This window comes from Heterodontus francisci, chromosome 7, assembly GCF_036365525.1.
Source record: "Heterodontus francisci isolate sHetFra1 chromosome 7, sHetFra1.hap1, whole genome shotgun sequence".
Taxonomy (NCBI): domain Eukaryota; kingdom Metazoa; phylum Chordata; class Chondrichthyes; order Heterodontiformes; family Heterodontidae; genus Heterodontus; species Heterodontus francisci.
Genome location: NC_090377.1, coordinates 66,426,156 through 66,446,271, shown reverse-complemented (window position 1 = coordinate 66,446,271; position 20,116 = coordinate 66,426,156). Strand labels below are relative to the sequence as shown.

The 20,116-nt window shown below is 42.5% G+C and overlaps 1 protein-coding gene across 7 annotated transcripts in view; it reads left to right on the top strand.

The window, feature by feature from the left end:
* fmnl2a (formin-like 2a) overlaps window positions 1-20,116 on the top strand; it is a 282,512-nt gene that overhangs the window by 232,897 nt on the left and 29,499 nt on the right. For all 7 annotated transcript variants that reach the window (XR_010975339.1, XM_068035310.1, XM_068035315.1 and 4 more), the window contains exons 13-17: window positions 5,602-5,703; window positions 12,765-13,065; window positions 13,550-13,726; window positions 17,650-17,774; window positions 17,926-18,128. Coding sequence is in view for 6 of the 7 variants with exons in the window: in XM_068035310.1 (XP_067891411.1) it covers window positions 5,602-5,703; window positions 12,765-13,065; window positions 13,550-13,726; window positions 17,650-17,774; window positions 17,926-18,128 (908 nt within the window). In the remaining variant the exon portion in view is untranslated. The remainder of the gene's footprint in view (window positions 1-5,601; window positions 5,704-12,764; window positions 13,066-13,549; window positions 13,727-17,649; window positions 17,775-17,925; window positions 18,129-20,116) is intronic.

Genomic DNA, 20,116 nt, shown 5'->3' with positions numbered 1-20,116 from the left:
CTTGTTGGAAATAATCATTGCCTGGCACTTGTGTGGTGCAAATGTTACTTGCCACTTAACAGCCCAAGCCTGAATGTTGTCCAGGTCTTGCTGCATGCAGACATAGACTGCTTCAGTATCTGACGGGTGACAAATGGGACTGAACACTGTGCAATTATTAGCCAACATTCCCACCCCTGACCCTATAGAATCATAGAATCATTACAGCACAGAAGGAGCCATTCAGCCCATCGTGTCTATGCTGGCTCTCTGACAGCAACTCAACAAGTCCCACTCAACTGCCTTTTCCCCATAGCCCTGCAATTCTTTTCCCTTGATATAATTATCCAATTCCCTTTTGAAAGCCATGATGGAATCTGCCTCCATCACACTTCCAGGCAGTGTATTCCAGATCCTAACCATACATGGTGTAAAAATATTTTTCCTCATGTTGCCTTTGGTACTTTTGCCAATCACTTTAAATCAGTGTCCTCTGGTTCTCCACCTTTCTGCCAAAGGCAACAGTTTCTTTCTATCTACTCTGTCCAGACCCCACATGATTTTGAACACCTCTATCAAATTTACTCTTTTAAGGATAACAGCCACAGCTTCTCCAGTCTATCCATGTAACTGAAATCCCTCATCTCTGGAACCATTCTCATGAATCTTTTCTGCACCCTCTCTAATGCTTTCACATCCTTCCTAAAGTGCGGTGCCCAGAATTGGACACAATACTCCAGTTGAGGCCGAACCAGTGTTTTATAAAGCTTCACCATAACTTCCTTGATTTTGTACTCTATGCCTCTATTTATAAAACCCATGATCCTGTATGCCTTATTAACTACTTTCTCAACCTGCCCTGCCACCTTCAATGATTTGTACATATTTAACCCAGGTCCCTCTGCTCTTGCACCCCTTTTAGAATTGTTCCTTTTATTTTACATTGCCTCTCCTTGTTCTTCCTATCAAAATATATCATTTCTCACTTTTCTGCATTAAATTTCATCTGCCATGTGATCACTGATTCCACCAGCCTATCTATGTCCTATTGAAGTCAATCACTATCCTCCTCACAACTCGCAATATTTCCATGTTTTCTGTCCAAGTCTAAGTCATTAATATAGATCAAGAAAAGCAGTGGTGCTAATACTGACCCCTGGGGAACTCCACTGTCTACCTTCCTCAAGTCCGAAAAACAACCGTTCACTACTACTCTCTGTTTCTTTTCACTCAGCCAGCTGCATATCCATGCTGCCATTGTCCCTTTTATTCCATGGGTTTTGATCTTGCTGACAAGCCTGTGATGTGGCACTTTATCGAATGCCTTTTGGAAGTCCATGTACACCACATCAACCGCATTACCCTCATCAACCCTCTCTGTTACCTCATCAAAAAGTTCAATCAAGTTAGTTAAACACGATTTATCTTTAACAAATCTATGCTGGCTTACTTTAATTAATCCACATTTGTCCAAGTGACTGTTAATTTTGTCCCATTTTCTAAAAGCTTTCCCACCACAGAGGTTAAACTGATTGGCCTGTAGTTGCTAGGCTTGTCCTTACGCCCATTTTCTGAACAAGGGTGTAATATTTGCAATTCTCCAGTCCTCTGCCACCACCCTTATATCTCAGGAATTTGGAAGATCATGGCCAGTGCCTCCACCATTTTCACCCTTACTTCTCTCAGTATCCTCGGACACATCTCATCCGGTCCTGGTGTTAACTTTCAGTACAGCTAGCCTTTCTAAAACCTCCACTTTATTAATTTTAGCCCATCTAGTATCTCAACGACCTCCTCTTTCACGATGACTTTAGCAGCATCTTTTTCCTTTGAAAAGACAGATGCAAAGTACTCACCTCAGCCATGCCCACTGCCTCCATGTGCTAATCCCCTTTTTAGTCCCTAATCTGCCCTTCTCCTCCTTTTACCAGGCTTTTACTGTTTATATGCCTATAGAAGACTTAGATTCCCTTTTATGTTGGCTGCCAGTCTCTTCTCATAGTTTCTCCTTGTTGCTCTTATTTTTTTTTCATTTGTCCTCTGAACTTCCTGTAATTAGCCTGGTTCTTTCTTGTATCATCAATCTGACATCTGTCATACGCACTTTTCTCTGCTTCACCTTTCTCTCTCTCTCTTTCGTCATCCAGGGAGCTCTGGCTTTGTTTGTCCTACTTTTCTTCATTGTGGGAATGTACTTCAACTGCACCTGAACTATCTCCTCTTTAAAGGCAGCCCATTGTTCAATTACAGTTTTGTCTGCCAATCTTTGATTCTAATTTACCTGGGCCAGATCTGTTCTCACCCCATTGAAATTGGCTCTCCCCCAATTAATTATTTTTGCTCTGGATTACTCCTTGTCCTTTTCTATAGCTAACCTAAATCGGATGATACTATGGTCACTGTCCCCTAAATGTTCACCTACTGACATTTCATCCACTTGTCCAACCTCATTCTCCAGAACCAGATCCAGCAATGCCTCCTTCCTCATTGTCCTGGAAATATACTGATCTAGAAAACTCTCCTGTAAACGCTTTAGAAACTCCCCTCTCTGCCCTTTACAGTATTACAATCCCAGTCCATAGTAAGATCGTTTAAGTCCCCATTATAACTACTCTATAGTTTTTGCACCTCTGTAATTTCCTTGTAAATTTGTTTCTTTATATCTTTCCCACTAGTTGTTGGCCTATAGAATACACCCAGTAGAGTAATGGTACCTTTATTGTTTCTTAGCACTAAACAAACAGAATCTGTCCTTGACCCTTCTAGGATGTCCTCTTCCTTTTTAATATCCTTTTTTGAGCTGGGTTTCCGGAATTGCCATGACATCATATTCCCATGTGGCGACCTACACCTGCAGCTCACCAACCTTATTTACCAGACTCCATGCATTCAAGTACATGCACTGTCAAGCTAATTAAGGCATTTTTGCATTTCCTCTCCCTCCGACTCCACCTAATACCGTACTATTTTACCTTATACCTTAATATTGCTTACTCTAGTGCTGTCTGTCTCTTCCAATTCTTTGTGCACCTTATTTGTCCTCTCTAGTGTTATCTCCTAGTTCTCATCCCCCAATTTAGTTTGAATCCTCCCCAATAGCACGAGCAAATCACCTACAAGGACATTGGTCCTGGTTCTGTTCAGATGCGACCTGTCCAGCCTGTACAAGACCCGTCTCGTCAGAACTGATTCCAATGTTCCAGATATCTAAAGCCTTCCCTGCTGCACCATCTCTGCAGCCACACCTTCATCCGTTTTATCCTCCTATTTCTATACTCAACAGCATGTGGCATTGGGAGTAATCTGGAGAGTACTACCTTTGAGGTCCTGCTTACTAGTTTCTTTTCCTGTTCCCTAAAATCTGCCTATGGGACCTAGTTTCTTTACCAATGTCGTTGGTATAGATATGAACCACGCCCACTGCCTGTTCACCCTCCCCCCTCAGAGTGCTCTGCAGCCACTCAGTGACATCCCTGACCCTGGCATCAGGAAGGCAACAAACCTTCCTGGATTCAAGTTTGCAGCCACAGAAACTCCAGTCTGTACCCATAGCTGTAGAATCCACTATCGTTGCTGCTTTCCCAATCTTACTCCTGTCCCCCTGTACAGGTGAATCAGTCGTGATGCAGTGGACTTGACTCTGGCTGCACTCCCCAGAGGAACCATCGTTCTCATCAGTATTCAGAACTGAATACTGATTGGAGAGCGAGATGCACTCAGGGGTCTCCTGCACTACCTGACTGGTCCTCCTTGATTGTCAGGCAGTCACCCATTCCCTCTCTGCCTGCATACCCTTAAGCTGCGAGGTGACCACATTCAGAAATGGGCTATCCATAAAACTCTCAGCCTTGGGGCTATGCCGCAGTGACGCCAGCTGTCACTCAAGCTCCAACTTGATCCACTTGTCTGTCCTCATTCCCCAGAACCAGATCCAGCAATGCCTCCTTCCTCATTGGCCCAGAAATATACTGATCGTGAAATGTCATCAACTGGAGCAGCTCGAGCTCCGGACTTCGGAGCTTGTGTGACAGCTGGTGTCACTGTGGTGTGCCTGGCATGTGTCATATGCACCCTTTCTCTATTTCATCTTACTCTCTATCTCTTTCATCATCCAGGGAACTCTGGCTTTATTTGTGTTACCCTTCCATCTTGTGGGAATCCAACTCGTCTATACCCAAACCATCTCTTGAAAGACAGCCATAGTTCTGTTACAGGTTTGCCTGCCAATCTTTGATTCCAATTTACCTGGACAGATCCGTTCTCACCCCACTGAAATTGGCCCTCCCCCAATTAATTATTTTTTTACTCTGGATTGTTTCTTGTCCTTTTATGATATAGGGAAGGTCATTGGTGAAGCAGCTGAAGATGGTTGTGCCCAGAACACTATACTGCAGCAATGTCCTAGGCTGAGATGATTGGTCTCCAACAACCATGCTCGGTAGGACTCCAGCCAGCGAAGAGTTTACCACAGACTGACATTGATTTCAGTTTTATTTGGGTCCTTGATGCCATACTCGGTCAAATGCTGTCTAGAAGCCAAGGGCAGTCACTCTCACCTCACCTCTGGAGTTCAGCTCTTTTGTCCATGTTTGGACCAAGGTTGTAATAAGGTCTGGAGCCAAGTGGTCCTGGTGGAACCCAGACTGAGCATTGGTGAGCAAGTTATTGCTAAGTAAGTGTCACCTGATAAGCACTGTTGATGACACCTTCCATTACATAGTTGATGATTGAGAGTAGACTGATGGGGTGGTATTGGGCTGGGTTTGTCCTTTTTGTGGACAGGACATAGCTGGGCAATTTTCCACATTATCAAGTAGGTGCCAGTGTTATAGCTGCAGTAGAACAGTTTGGCTAGTAATGTGGCTGGTTCTGGAGCACAAATTTTCACTGTTGTTGGGGCCTATAGCCTTTGCTGTATCCACTGCGTTCAGTTGTTTCTTGATCACAAATGGAGTGGACTAAATTGGCTGAAGACTGGCTTCAGTGATGTGGGAACCACAGGAGTGAATCAAATTGGCTGTGAAGGACCTGATGATGATCAATGTAAATGCAAGTTTGTTTGTTCATATTCTCTCCTGCAGTGACCTTTTTTGTATTTCAGTTTTTATTTTACAATTTTTCTAATTTTCCCCTTATCTTCATCTCCCTGAAGTATTGACTCCTTGCTGGGACTCCATGCCATGCGTGCCGGGTGCCTTTTGGTGCCTCACATATGTGGCTGCTACTGCTGTTAAGACCCTTGGTGTTGATACTGGTGGGCTATTCAACTGGTAGGTAGGGTGTGTTGCAGCTGAGCCAATCTTGCCCTTTCCTGATGTTCATATATGCACATAATTCCAGCAGGAGTCACTGGATAACAGTCTGGGGAGAACAGGAACCCAGGTGGATTTCCCCTCCTGACTAACTATAATTGTAGTACTCCTACTGCCAACCTGGCTGAATTCAGTTAACTTGCTACAATATGGGGATCAAACCTGTTCCGGGTCCTCATGGTCTGTATGGTTAAGCTAATTATTGATTAGAATAATTGAACTATCATACAAGCAGCCTGAATTTTAATTTTGTTGGAACTGATATTGAAGTGCACAAAACAAGGACTAATGTGTCAATTTGTAATTTCAGTTGTCAGAAAAGTTGCAAGACACTGAAAATGAAGCAATGGAAAAAATTGTGGAACTGGAAAAGCAGCTAATGCAAAGAAACAAAGAACTGGAAGTTATACGAGTAAGTTTGTAAAGGGTTCTTTGCAGCTGTCAGATATGATGGAGTTGAAACTGGCCTTCAGCTGTAGTGTGAAAACAGACTGATAGTGAATCAGCAGCTCATTTGATGGGGAAAAACAGGCTGCCATGACTGCACTATGAACCCATTTTTTGCTATTGTGGAAACTAAATTCACTTCTACCAGTAAAAGTATCATCTTGATCAACTATTAAATGTCCCAAAACTGAGTTATGGACATAATCCACACCTTGTCAAACATATTCTCTAGCTTCCCAAGAGCAATAAATCCATATTAAATGTAAAAAAGATATTTACATACTTATATATTACATATTTATTTCTGATTTTATATGCTTTTACATCAATTTTTCACTTTTTCCCATGAGCAGAAATGTCATGGGAGACCTACTAGTGCCAGTTTCTTCTTGTCTCACCTCTTGGGGGTGGGGGGCAGTATAAAGAAGTGAGGAATTTCCAAGTACCAGAACCAGGATATCTGCAGCTTGTTTAATTGATATCTGTCTGAACTCATCCAGTATTCCTTTTGCAGCAGTCTTTTCTTTGGCTGTTGTATGAACACAGTGTTTATTTCACAACAATTAAACATTGTAATGTTAGTGAAACACACCTACACTTTCTGGTGTTCCTGACTTTAATTAGGGATTCTTTAACTTACTATGAGTGGCTGTATACAAGAAAAAGAGCAATTTGCTATATGCATAGGAAAAATAATAGTTCTTCATGTGTACATTTCCTGTCCTTCACACTTCAAGTATTGCACTCAAATTTCTATGGCAACATTCAAAAAAAGTATAGAGAGGGAGTCTAAATAACAATTAAACTTGAACTCACCAGTACTTCCTTAGACTTTGTGACCTTTATAATACATTGCAAAGAACATAACATTTTGCTCCTTTAGTTATAATAGAGCATTGATTAACTTATCGTGAGGAATGTTTATATTGACCTGGAGGCTGAAATTTCTAAGTAGTTCAAAATTACTCTGACCTCAGGTTTTGGTTATTTAGAGTTGTGACCTGAAAGACACAAACTGGACTAGCAACTGAATGTGACAGCAATGCTTTGTATCTGCGATTGCTTGCAAGTGCTATTTCTGCAATTTGCTAACCCGCAAGTGATATTTTTTCATTCCCACTCTGTGGGCTGCATTTTACATTGCCACCGCTGATCTAAATAATGGTGGTCCACCCGTGCAGACCGTACATCACAGAGCTGCTGCGAAATGGGTGGGGTGGACCGCCACCCCGCTGACGTGGAGGGGGCGAGCGGTCCATCCCCAGCAATGGCGTCAGCAGCCTTTGCGCAGGCACTGATGCCATTTTTAAAGGGCTATGAGCCCTTCCATTTAATTTTAATATTTAAAGAAATAGGTTACAAAGAATTTTTAAAACATTTAATTTGCTCCTCCCTCACCCCCCCAATAACTATGCAGTGTATTACTTGCCCTCTCTCTTCCCCCCCAAACACTTCCCCTGCCCACCTGACCTTTCCTCCCACCAAGTACATAAACTTAAAACTCTAACTCTTCCCACCATCCCCTAAACCAATGAGATTAGTTTGACCCCACTCCCCCCCCCCCCCCACCCCACCACACTGAACAACTTACCTGCTCCCCCCTCCCCACCTGTGTTCTGCCTCGGATCCCCGCATGGGGATCCAAAGGCACGGGAGTGCCGGCCACCAACACCAATATTGCAGTGAGACGGAAGGTGGAGGCGAGAAGGTAATTAATTCCTTTATTTAAATTTATTTAAATATGTAAATTTTGCTCCTGTCGCTGAGTGGCAGTTGGGCTGCCACAAGGTCTTGCTGCCGCTGGCAATATTGGGCCGGGCCTTCCTGGCATCGAGGCCCATGGTAGGCCTCTGCCGGAGGCATTTTCTGGCCCACCCCGCCACGGCCCCTGATGATGGGGAGGGGGCGGGGAGGGCGGCGGCTGTAAAATTCAGCCCTGTATTTCTTTAATTCTGTTTCAATCTCTCTATGTCTGCAGGTTGTCCCCACCTGAGAGATTTCAGCATATAATCTAGGCTCACATTTTACTGTAATGCATGTGTGCTGATGACACCCAGCTCTACCTCACCACCACTTCTCTTGACCACCGCCTCCTCCCCCCCACTGTCTCTAAATCGTCAGACTGCTTGTCCAACATCCAGTACTGGATGGGCAGAAATTCCCTCCAAATAAATACTGGGAAGACCAAAGCCATTGACTTGGTCCCTGCCACAAATTCCATTCCCTAGCCACCACTCCATCCTTCTCCCTGGCAAATGTCTGAGGCTGAACCAGACTGTTCACAACCTTGGTGTTGTAGTTGACCCCAGGTAAGCACGGCATCGGGAAGGCTGCATGTTTCCACCTCCGTAACTTTTCCCCACTTCAGTTCATCTGCTGCTGACCTTGAGACTTGACTATTACAACATTGCCTGTCCAGGCTCCCATTTTCTATCCTCTGTAAATTTCAGGTCATCCAAAACTCTGCTGCCCGTGTCCTTACTTGCATCAAGTTCTGTTCTCCCATCACCCCTGTGCTCGCTGACCTACATTGGCTCCCGGTTAATCAACACCTCGATTTTAAAATTCTCATCCTTGTTTTCAAATCCCTCCATGACATCACCTCTCCCTATCTGTGCAATTTCATCCAGCCCTACAACCCTCCAATATATTTACACTCTTCCAATTCTGACCTCTTGTTGAATATCCCTGATTTTAATTCATCCTCTAATGGCAGCTGTGCCTTCAGCTGCTAAGGCACTCATCTGTGGAGTTCCCTTTCTAAACCTCTTCACTTCTGCACCTCTCTTTCCTCCTTTAAGGTGCTCCTTAAAACCTACCTCTTTGACCAAACTTGTGATCATGTGCCCTGATATCTCCATGTGTGGCTCAGTGCCAAATTATGTTTGATAATACTTCCTGTGAAGTGCCTTGAGATGTTATACTACGTTACTTGCACTATATAAATGCAAATTGTGGAGTGTTACACTGTCAGAGGTGCCGTCTATTGGAGGAAATATTAGATAAACTGAGGCCCCATCTGCCTGTGAAGTAGACGTGAAAGATTCTTTGCCACTTTTTGAAGAAAGCATGATTGTTCTTCTGGTGTTCTGGCCAACATTTATCCATCAACCCATATCACAAAACAAGTTATTTGACCATTTATCATAGAATCATAGAATGGTTACAGTACACAAGGAGGCCATTTGGCCTGTCGTGTCTGTGCTGGTTCTCAGCAAGAGCAACTCACCAAGTCCCACTTCTCTGCCTTTTGCCCATAGCACTGCAATTTTTTTCTCTTGAATTAATTATCCAATTCTCTTTTGAAGGCCTCAATTGAATCTGCCTCTAACACACTCTCAGGCAGTGCATTCTATATTCTAACCACTTGCTGCGCTAAAAAAGTTTTTCCTTATGTCACCATTGCTTCTTTTGCCAGTCATCTTAAATTGGTGTCCTCGGATTCTGGATTCTTCCGCCAATGAGAACAGTTTTTCCCTATCTGCTCTGTCCAGACCCCTCATGATTTTGAACACCTCTATCAAATTTACTCTCAACCTTCTCTTCTTTTAAGGAGAACAGCCCCAGCTTTTCCAGTCTATCCACGTAACTGAAGTCCCTCAGCTCTGGAACCATTCTCTAATGCCTTAACATCCTTCCTAAAGTGTCGTGCCCAGAACAGGACACAGTACTCCAGTTGAGATCAAACTAGTGTTTTATACAGGTTTATCATAACATCCTTGTTCTTGTACTTTATGCCCCTTTTAATAAAGCCCAGGATCCTATATGCTTTATTAATTGTTTTCTCAACCTGCTGTGCAATCTTTAATGATTTGAGCACATATAACCCCAGATCCCTCTGCTCCTGCACCCCCTTTAGAATTGTACCTTCAATTTATATTGCCTTTTCTCATTCTTCCTATCAAAATGAATCATTTCACATTTTTCTGCATTAAATTTCATCTTCCATTTATCCACCCATTCCAATAGCCTGTCTATGTCCTCTTGAAGTTTATCACTATCGTCCTCACAGCTCACAATACTTCCAAGTTTTGTGTTGTCTGTAAATTTTGACATTGTGCCCCGTACACTCAAGTCTAGATCATTAATATATATCAAGAAAAGCAGGGGTCCAAACACTGATCCCTGGGGAACTCCACTATATACCTTCCTCTAGTCTGAAAAACTACAGTTCACAACTATTCTCTGTTTCTTGCCACTCAGGAAATTTTGTATCCATGCTGCTACTGTCCCTTTTATTCCATGGGTACTAACTTTGCTGACAAGCCTGTTATGTGGCACTTTATCAAATGCCTTTGGAAGTCCATCTACACCACATCAACCGCATTACCCTCATCAACCCTCTCTGTTCCCTCGTCAAAACACTCAAGCAAGTTACTTAAACATGATTTGCCGAAACAAATCATCGCTGACTTTCCTTAATTAATCTACATTTGTCCGTGACCATTAATTTTGTCCCAAATTATCGTTTCTAAAAGCTTTCCCACCACTGAGGTTAAACTGACTGGCCTTTAATTTGTGTGCTTGTCCTTGCACAATTTTTTGAACAAGGGTGTAACATTTGCAATTCTCCAGTCCTTTGGCACCGCACCTGTATCTAAGGATGAATGGAAGATTATGGCCAGTGCCTCTGCAATTTCCAACCTTAGTTCCCTAAGTATCCTTGGAAGCATCTAATCTGGCCTTGGTGACTTATTAACTTTAAGTACAGCCAACCTATCTAATACCTCTATCAATTTTTAGCCCATCCAGTGTTTCAACTACCTCCTCTTTCACCATTACTTGGGCAGTATTTTCTTCCTTGGTAAAGACAAAGTACTCATTTAGTACCTCAGCCATGCCCCTGCCTCCATCTAAAAATCCCCTTTACGGTCTCTAATCGGGCCTACTCCTCCTTTTACCACACTTTTGCTATTTATATGCCTATAGAAGACTTTTAGATTCTCTTTTATGTTAGCTGTGAGTCTCTTCTCATGTTCTCTCTTTGCTTCTCTTAATTCTTATTTCACTTCTCTTCTGAACCTTCTATATTCAGCCTGATTCTCAATTGTATTATCCACCTGACATCTGTCATATGCATCCTTTTTCTGCTTCATCTTACTTTCTATTACTTTTGTCATCCAGGGAGCTCTGGATCCGTTTGCCTAACCTTTCCTCCTCGTGGGAACGTGCCTTGACTGTACCTGAACTATCTCCTCTTTAAAGTCAGCCCATTGTTCAGTTACAGTTTTGCCTGCCAACCTTTCATTCCAATTTACTTTTGCCAGATCTGTTCTCACCCCATTGAAGTTGGTCCTCCCCCAATTAATTATCTTTACTCTGGATTGCTCCTTATCCTTTATCATAGCTTTATGATGCTATGGTCACTGTCCCCTCAATGTTCCCCTACTGACGCTTGACCCACCTCATTCTTCAGAACCAGATCCAGCAATGCCTCCTTCCTCATTGGGCTGGAAACACTGATCGGGAAAATTCTCCTGTACATACTTCAGAAACTCTTTCCACTCTCTGCTCTTTACACTATTACCATCCCAGTCCAGATTAGGATAAAGTCTCCCATTGTAACTACTCTATAATGCTTGCACCTCTCTGTAATTTTGTTGCAGATTTGTTCCTCTGTATCTTTCCCACTAGTTGGTGGCCTATAGAACACACCCAATAATGTAATGGTACCTCTATTGTTTCTTAGCTCTAACCAAATAGATTCTGTCCTTGACCCCTCGAGGACATCCTCTCTCTCCAGCACTGTAATATTCTCCTTAATCAATACAGCTACCTCCCCTCCTTTCCTTCCCTATCTTTCCTGAACATCTTATATCCAGGAATATTTAGCACCCATTGTTGCCCTTTTTTGAGCCAAGTCTCTGTTTTGGCACAACCACATATTTCCATGTGGTGATCTGTGCCTGCAGCTCACCAATCTTATTTACCACACTCTGCACATTCATATACATGCAATATCGATCTCATTGCTATTTGTGGGACTTTGTGCACAAGTTGACTGCTATATTTCCCTACATTACAACTGATCACACCTTACAGGTACTTCATTGGCTGTGAATCCCTTTGGGGCATCCTGTGTTTGTGAGAGGTATATAAATGCAAGCTCTTTCTTTCTATGCATATCATTACGGTACTTTGAAGAAATGTAATTTCTGCATGTTAACCAGTGTTTGACCCAATTCCAAAGAAACTTGAATTATTGAGGCTGATTACAAGCCAGTGCAGCCTGCAACAATAAAAAAACTTGCAGTCCTGAGACTAATTACCTATCAATACTCTCATATTCACAGTAAGCTTTTGTTGGTTACTAACACCCATTTATATACCAGTGCTACATTCACAGAAACCTCGTGACCTAAGCTGATTTCCTGAACTTCAGCTAAACTTTAATTTATTGCACTGTTGGTTTCTCAGGCTATAAGCATGACCTAAACCTAACCTTTTACCTAACCTAAACTTGCTGCTGCAGACTAGAACATAGAGAAGTTATCCTGCAAGTGTCTTGCAATTCCAGTGTGTGTCAAGAATGGTCATAGTCTGAGTTAGAACATTTGGCCACATTTTAATTTTGTTTTTTGAGATATGACCTTGTCATTTTTTGAGATTTTTCCCCTTTTTATCCTGATTTCCCTAGACCATACAACCAAATGACTTGCTTTGGGGCTTCTGCAAATGCTCTTTAAGCTGCATCATTGGATATTTGAGAGCTGTCTTTTCCCTCTGATCTTTAGTCACTGTGAATTAGTGTTTAACCTCCATCTGGTATTTCTAGTGGCACCCTAATAAGCTCTTACCCTGCCCCAAAACTTTAGCATCAGCACAAAATTGGAGGATGTCTTGACAACTAAGAGTAGGTGCAGAATTTCACCTTGTTTTATAGTAATATATGGAGGAAGGGTGAGGAAAGAGTTTGGACACAGTATAATGAAGAGGCATGCATGTACAGATCTCTGTTTTTATTGGGAGTGATTTGGAGACTGATTTTTCCTTGGGTCATTTTGTTTTCCTCCTTTCCTTTATCAGGAGGTTTACAAAGATACCAACACCCAGGTTCACACGCTGCGGAGAATGATCAAAGAGAAGGAGGAGACCATACAAAGACATAATCATCTGGAGAAAAAGATTCATGAACTAGAGAAGCAGGGGTCTATCAAAGTTCAGAAGAAAGGAGATGGTGACATTGCCATTTTACCCGTTTTGTCTTCTGCAGCACTGTCTCCAGGTGCAGAGCATGTACCTAGCATTTATACAGGACCACCGCTTGAAGCAGGAGGAATGTCAATGCCACCCCTTCCCCCACCTCCTCCCTGTCTGTCGGGTGCAGGTAAGGCATTATTCAGATTGGCTTCTAAATTAAGTGCAGAATATGTCACTGGGGCTTAAATGTGTTACAGTTCCCTGACCCTGGCTGGCATGGCAACAACCATATTGCTAATTTAGTGGAAAAATAATCTTAACTTAGATTTAAACTTTTACAATACAATGTGTATCCTTTATATGGGTACGGCCCTGGAGGAGTATATTATGAGCAATAAAAATAACTGGAAAGACTACGTAAATACAATGAAAATAATAGTACTCTATCTCAACCCTCACTCACCCACTGCTAAGATTTCCCCCCAGTATTAGACTGATGTTTCCTGCTGTAAGTCATGAGCTTTAAAGCAAACTCATAGCTGTGTATTCAATATGTATTTTCTGCTTACCTATGTCTGAAATCCAATATAACTTTCACCCCATGGAAAAAGAAAATGTTTGCAGGCCTTTCTGAAAACTAAACGCAACTTTTGTTTTTGTATTTTTGGCAGTACCAAATGGGCCAACGTCGGTCCAATCATCAACGCCACTTCCGCCTCCTCCACCACCACCACCACCTCCAACTGCAGAAGCTCCACCTGCCCCTCCACCGCCACCACCGCCACCACCAGCAGCTCCTCCATTGCCTGGGACAGCCCCAACTCTCATTTTTAACCCTGGTTTAGCAGGTAATATTATGGTGTACATTCACAATGTGTTTCACAGATACATAGTTACAGGCGATGAGACACTGATTGCTCATTTTATGAGCTCAGGAAATATGGTTACTATGCTTTGGGCTAAAAATAGATTTGGTTTATTAGGAAATAAACAGGAAATACTGAGCAACATCAAGTGTTTGAATACTGGATCCAAACAACATTGTTAAAATAAATTATAAAAACTTGTATCCTTTATGTTCTAAACTAGGTAGTAAAAATGCAGTGGGTTGGTGGGTATGTCAATTCATTTGTGATGTTCAGGTATAAAAGCTATGGCCTCAATATTTACGGGAGGGTGGAGAGGGAGTGGAGGCATGCGATAGTGGGTGAGTCGGAGTCCTGTGAATGTAGACGTCCTGCTACGTTTGGCGGCAGAATTCCTTATTTTTGTTTTTCTTCTTCCATTTTCTGCCCGTCAGCCACATTGACAACGGGCAAGCCAGCAGCAGGAGATAATTTTGGAAAGATCGGGGCTTGGTAGTGGAGGTTGGGGGGGATGGTGTGGTGGTCACGGCCTGGCAATCAGTAGTAAGGTGGGGGGAAGATCGGGGCGTTTGGCAGTGTGCAGGTCGTCTGATCACAGGTCAGGCAGCTTGAGATTACAGTTTGAAGAGTGTTTGGGGGTTTGGGGGCAGGACAACGTCAGTCGATTGCAGCAGTGAAGGGAGGCCGAAGGTTTGTTTAAGGGTCTAGGCGAGCATTTCTGCTGGTCCACAGGGAGTGCTCTAAAAAGCACACAGCTTCTGCAGCCGACTACTCCTGACTCCACTTCGCTGCTGGGTTTCCCCAGCCCTGGGCTCGGGATGTATTCCCTGATGTATTTTTTAATTTTTATCTCCCTGACCCTCTGCCACTCATCCTGGACGTTTAATATCAATCCCTACATGTCAGCCAGGTGAATAAAGTGACAACTTACAGAAAGGGAAAAGTTACAGAAAAGTGGGTGGCCGTTGGGATTTGTATTTTCCATTCTCTCCATATCACAATCCTGATCTCGGGCAGCCTGTGACAGTGGGTGGGGGCTGAAGGCTTAGACAGAAAACAGAAATGCTTCTCCACATGGAGAGAGCAAAAGAAAACTGGAATGCAAGTCATTCTAGGGAACTCTTAGCAGGAGGTTAAAGTGAGTGACATTCACCCCTCTGAGTTTGGAAATGATTGGTAATCCAGAAATAAACTTTAGAAAAAACATCGATGGAGGGAAGGAGAAGGGAAAATAATGGGGCAGGGATGGGAAGGGAGGAAATCTCTCAGTGGAATCTGTTTTACCAAGGCTAGTTTTTATGATTGAAATAGAAAAGGGAATGAAGAAATAAAGACAGAAAAGAGCAAAAAAATTATGAGAGAAATTGAATGATCATAACAAAGAATCATCAAACAATTTAAAAATAGCATCGGCAATGTTTTTGGATTTAAAAAAGATAAATGTCCTTTTACTCTCTTGGGTTGGAGTTGGATAACATGGCAGTCTCATCGTGACTAGTTAATGATGTACCAGATGTAAAATCAATGGCATTTACAGTGGTTCAGAGAGATTATATCAATCACATGACATAGCTCTTCATTGTAAGTGGCTTATGGTACATAATAATAACCATTCTCCTTGCAAATTAAAATCTTTAGAAAAATAAAAAATAAAAAATAATTGCCATGACAAATCTATGGAATTTGTGACAGTTGCAAAGTTATTGTGGTCCATTTAGATTATAAGTTTTATCTGTGGCAAAGTGGTGCAATAAATTTCCTATGTTATTTTCACCAGTGCGAGTTCTTTCCAATGATAAATGATTTCTGCTATCCTTTGCACATTACTAATGAATTCACTTCTGCTAATTTATCTTTCTTTATCTACCCTATCTGCTTCCATACAAGAGGGACCAATCAAGCTGTTCTGTAGGTTTCTTTATGCTCTATTGGTGCATCACATTGCATCTGTCTCAAGAAATGATATGTGTTGTTGACAGTGGATCTTTCAGTGCATTTTACTAAACAAAAATAAAACACACCAAGCAGTTTATCTTGGCATAATGGAACACTGGTTTTGTACACGAGTTAACTTCACCTACTTGAAATAAATGTTGATGATAAATTTCATAACTAACCTCTTTTTTCCTAATGGATTTGATATTTTTAAAGATTTCAAGAGTTGGTCCAATTGGATGAATCATTCTATGTAACAAAATTATATGCTAAAAAATCATGTGTTTGTTGTTGCAATTAAGAACTGAGGTGAATCAATTCATGTACGTAAAGTAATGATCAGGTTGGATGGCTGTGATGTTCAAATTCTATATGAAGTTCTCGTTCACAGACTCAATAGATTTCAAGTGTTTTGGTTTTGTATATTGTGGATTGAACCCTGAAAATTCTGAATTGCACTGAAAGATACCAAGCCTTGCAATATTTCTCCTGTTTGTCATAGTTCTTGCATGCTCCAAGTAGAAACACTTGATTGTGGTATTTTAATACAATTAGCATATGCATTCCATTTGAGTGTGCCCACTTTTAATCATGGAGTTAGATAACCTAACTAGTGTCTGAGCACTGTAGAGCATCTTACTTAAAGTTCAATTGTGAATGACAGGAAATGGCAACTTGCTCTTGCAATTGCAAATTTCTGATTTTGAATAATGTATTGAATAATTTGCCGACCACAAATGGTTTTAATATTACCCCTGACTAGGAAATAACTCTGTGCACATTTACCAATGCAGTTTTCAGATCCGTGTAGTTCAGCCATCTGGAAGAAGTCAAAAATTTAGTTAATGCTGAAACTGGCCATGAAAATATTTGGAATGATTTACTTTGCTCTTAACCTGAAACTCTGGGCTGAATTTTATTAGCGCACTGCGCTTTGAAGTCGGCGGCCTTCAGGCATGGATGCGCTGTCGCTGAGCTCCCGCGATAATTCGCGCGGGGTCTCATTTAAATGGAGGGGGCGGAGTGGCCACCTCCGATGACTTAGAGGGGGCGGCCGTTCATCCCCAGCAACGGCATCCAGCACCACTGCACGAGCACTGGCGCCATTTTTAAAGGGTTTTAAGCTCTTCAGTGCCATTTAAATGTTTAAAGAGACAGGATTGTTACAAAATTGAAATAAAATTTTGTTAACACTTCCAATCCCCTCTCCCACCCCTCCCCCAATGAATAATCCATTGATTTTTTTAGTCCTATTCCACCCCCCAAAAAAGTGAGTTTTCACTCACGAGCTTATCCCCATGAACTTTATTCCCTTTGACCCTAAACCCTTTCTCATCATCCCCGCAACCAACTGGAGTGGTTTTCCCTGCTCCCCGCACCTGCCCCCCCGCCCTGAAATTTTCATTCCTGCGCCCCTCCCCACCAGTCCCATGCCTCGGAACTCCGAATGGAATTCCGAAGGCACGTAATTTGTGGCTGGCAGCTGGAATATTGGCGTGGGATGGCTGCCAGGACAAGCTACGTTAATCTGCATTAACTTTACTTCATTTTAATATTTAAATGAAGGCCCCTAAATCTGACAGACCAGCTGAAAAGACTTAATATTTAACATGATTTGCACTGTTACGTGTTAATAGCCAGGTGTTTTTTTTTCAGTGACAGTGAGGAAAATAATAAAAACAAAGTTGCGATTTTACTATACTGCCTGCTCATGTACCCACTAGTGGGGCTTCCAAATGTCCTTTCACAATTCATGTATAATGGCTAAAGTATAGTTTAAAAAAAAGTATGACTTCTCATGCTGTCATTTGGGTCACACATAATGCAGACTCTGTTAATTTTGTAAGTGCATGAGGATTGGCTTATCGTTATAGCTTGCAAGTGCAGTGGGCATTTGGACACAATTGAATTTAGTATGTTATGCATGGCTTAAGTGATGAGGAACAATATCTAAACCATTTTTTGTGCAGCTGTTAAGATCAAGAAACCTATCAAGACAAAATTCCGTATGCCAGTCTTCAACTGGGTGGCATTGAAGCCCAATCAGATCAATGGCACTGTCTTCAATGACATTGATGATGAGAGAATTCTAGAGGTACATTTTCAGCTTAAGATTATGATAAAAGGATAAATGCTACATTGAGACTTAATAGATCTTTAAAACCATGCTCGCTATTTTGTGATAACATTTGTTTTTGAATATCTCAGCACTGCACTTAGCTGTATGTCCAAATTCTAATTTACAGGAACTGAATGTGGATGAGTTTGAAGAAATATTTAAAACAAAAGCACAGGGACCAGCCATGGATATTGTTTCTAGTAGGCAAAAGGTGATCCAAAAGGGATTGAACAAAGTGACATTGCTGGATCCCAATAGAGCCAAGAATCTTGCCATCACATTGCGAAAGGCAGGAAAAACCACTGATGAAATATGCAGGGCCATCCAAATGTGAGTAGTTGAAGTCTCTTCGGTAAACATTTTCAGCCTTTGTTTTGAGAGGAGAGAGGAAGTTATTCATTTTTGCTCCATTTTCACTCATCTGCTATGTTTTCAGCCTATTTAGTAATTGTCAATTTTGCCACAAACTGTGTATCGGCACCTCCAGTAGCCCAACAGATTTATTTAGTGAGATAACACCCCAGCAAGGGATCAATGCCCTTAGAACTGGACAGGCAAGAGGAAAATAGAACAAAGAACAAAGAACAGTACAGCACAGGAACAGGCCATTCAGCCCTCCAAGCCTGTGCCGATCTTGATGCCTGCCTAAACTAAAACCTTCTGCACTTCCGGGGTCCGTATCCCTCTATTCCCATCCTATTCATGTATTTGTCAAGATGCCTCTTAAACGTTTCTATCGTACCTGCTTCTACCACCTCCCCCGGCAGCAAGTTCCAGGCACTCACCACCCTCTGTGTAAAGAACTTGCCTCGCACATCCCCTCTAAACTTTGCCCCTCTCACCTTAAACCTATGTCCCCTAGTAACTGACTCTTCCACCCTGGGAAAAAGCTTCTGACTATCCACTCTGTCCATGCCGCTTATAACTTTGTAAACCTCTATCATGTCGCCCCTGCACCTCCGTCGTTCCAGTGAAAACAATCCGAGTCTATCCAAACTCTCCTCATAGCTAATGCCCTCCAGACCAGGCAACATCCTGGTAAACCTCTTCTGTACCCTCTCCAAAGCCTCCACGTCCTTCTGGTAGTGTGGCGACCAGAATTGCACACAATATTCGAAGTGTGGCCTAACTAAAGTTCTGTACAGCTGCAGTATGACTTGCCAATTTTTATACTCTATGCCCCGACCGATGAAGGCAAGCATGCCGTATGCCTTCTTGACTACCTTATCCACCTGCGTTGCCACTTTCAGTGACCTGTGGACCTGTACTCCCAGATCTCTCTGCCTGTCAATACTCCTAAGGGTTCTGCCATTTGCTGTATACTTCCCACCTGCATTAGACCTTCCAAAATGCATTACCTCACATTTGTCCGGATTAAACTCCATCTGCCATTTCTCCGCCCAAGTCTCCAACCGATCTATATCCTGCTGTATCCTCTGACAATCCTCATCACTATCCGCAACTCCACCAACCTTTGTGTCGTCCGCAAACTTACTAATCAGACCAGCTACATTTTCCTCCAAATCATTTATATAGACTACAAACAGCAAAGGTCCCAGCTCTGATCCCTGCGGAATGCCACTAGTCACATCCCTCCATTCAGAAAAGCACCCTTCCACTGCTACCCTCTGTCTTCTATGACCGAGCCAGTTCTGTATCCATCTTGCCAGCTCCCCTCTGATCCCGTGTGACTTCACCTTTTGTACCAGTCTGTCATGAGGGACCTTGTCAAAGGCTTTACTGAAGTCCATATAGATAACATCCACTGCCCTTCCTTCATCAATCATCTTCGTCACTTCCTCAAAAAACTCAATCAAATTAGTGAGACACGACCTCCTCTTCACAAAACCATGCTGCCTCTTGCTAATAAGTCCATTTGTTTCCAAATGGGAGTAAATCCTGTCCCAAAGAATCCTCTCTAATAGTTTCCCTACCACTGACGTAAGGCTCAGCGGCCTGTAATTTCCTGGATTATCCTTGCTACCCTTCTTAAACAAAGGAACAACATTGGCTATTCTCCAGTCCTCTGGGACCTCACCTGTAGCCAATGAGGATGCAAAGATTTCTGTCAAGGCCCCAGCAATTTCTTCCCTTGCCTCCCTCAGTATTCTGGGAGAATGGAGAAAAGCTGATAAAAGAATCTGCCAACAGTATATTCAGACTTAATGGGCTGCATTTTGAAAGCCCACCGCTGAAATAGGCAGTGGGCGAAAAACATGGCGGCCCGCACACACTGGGCCCACATCGCGGAGCCGCCACAATTCCGAACATGGCAGCTCATTAGCATGGCCAGGGCAGCCGGCCCCCTGATGACATGG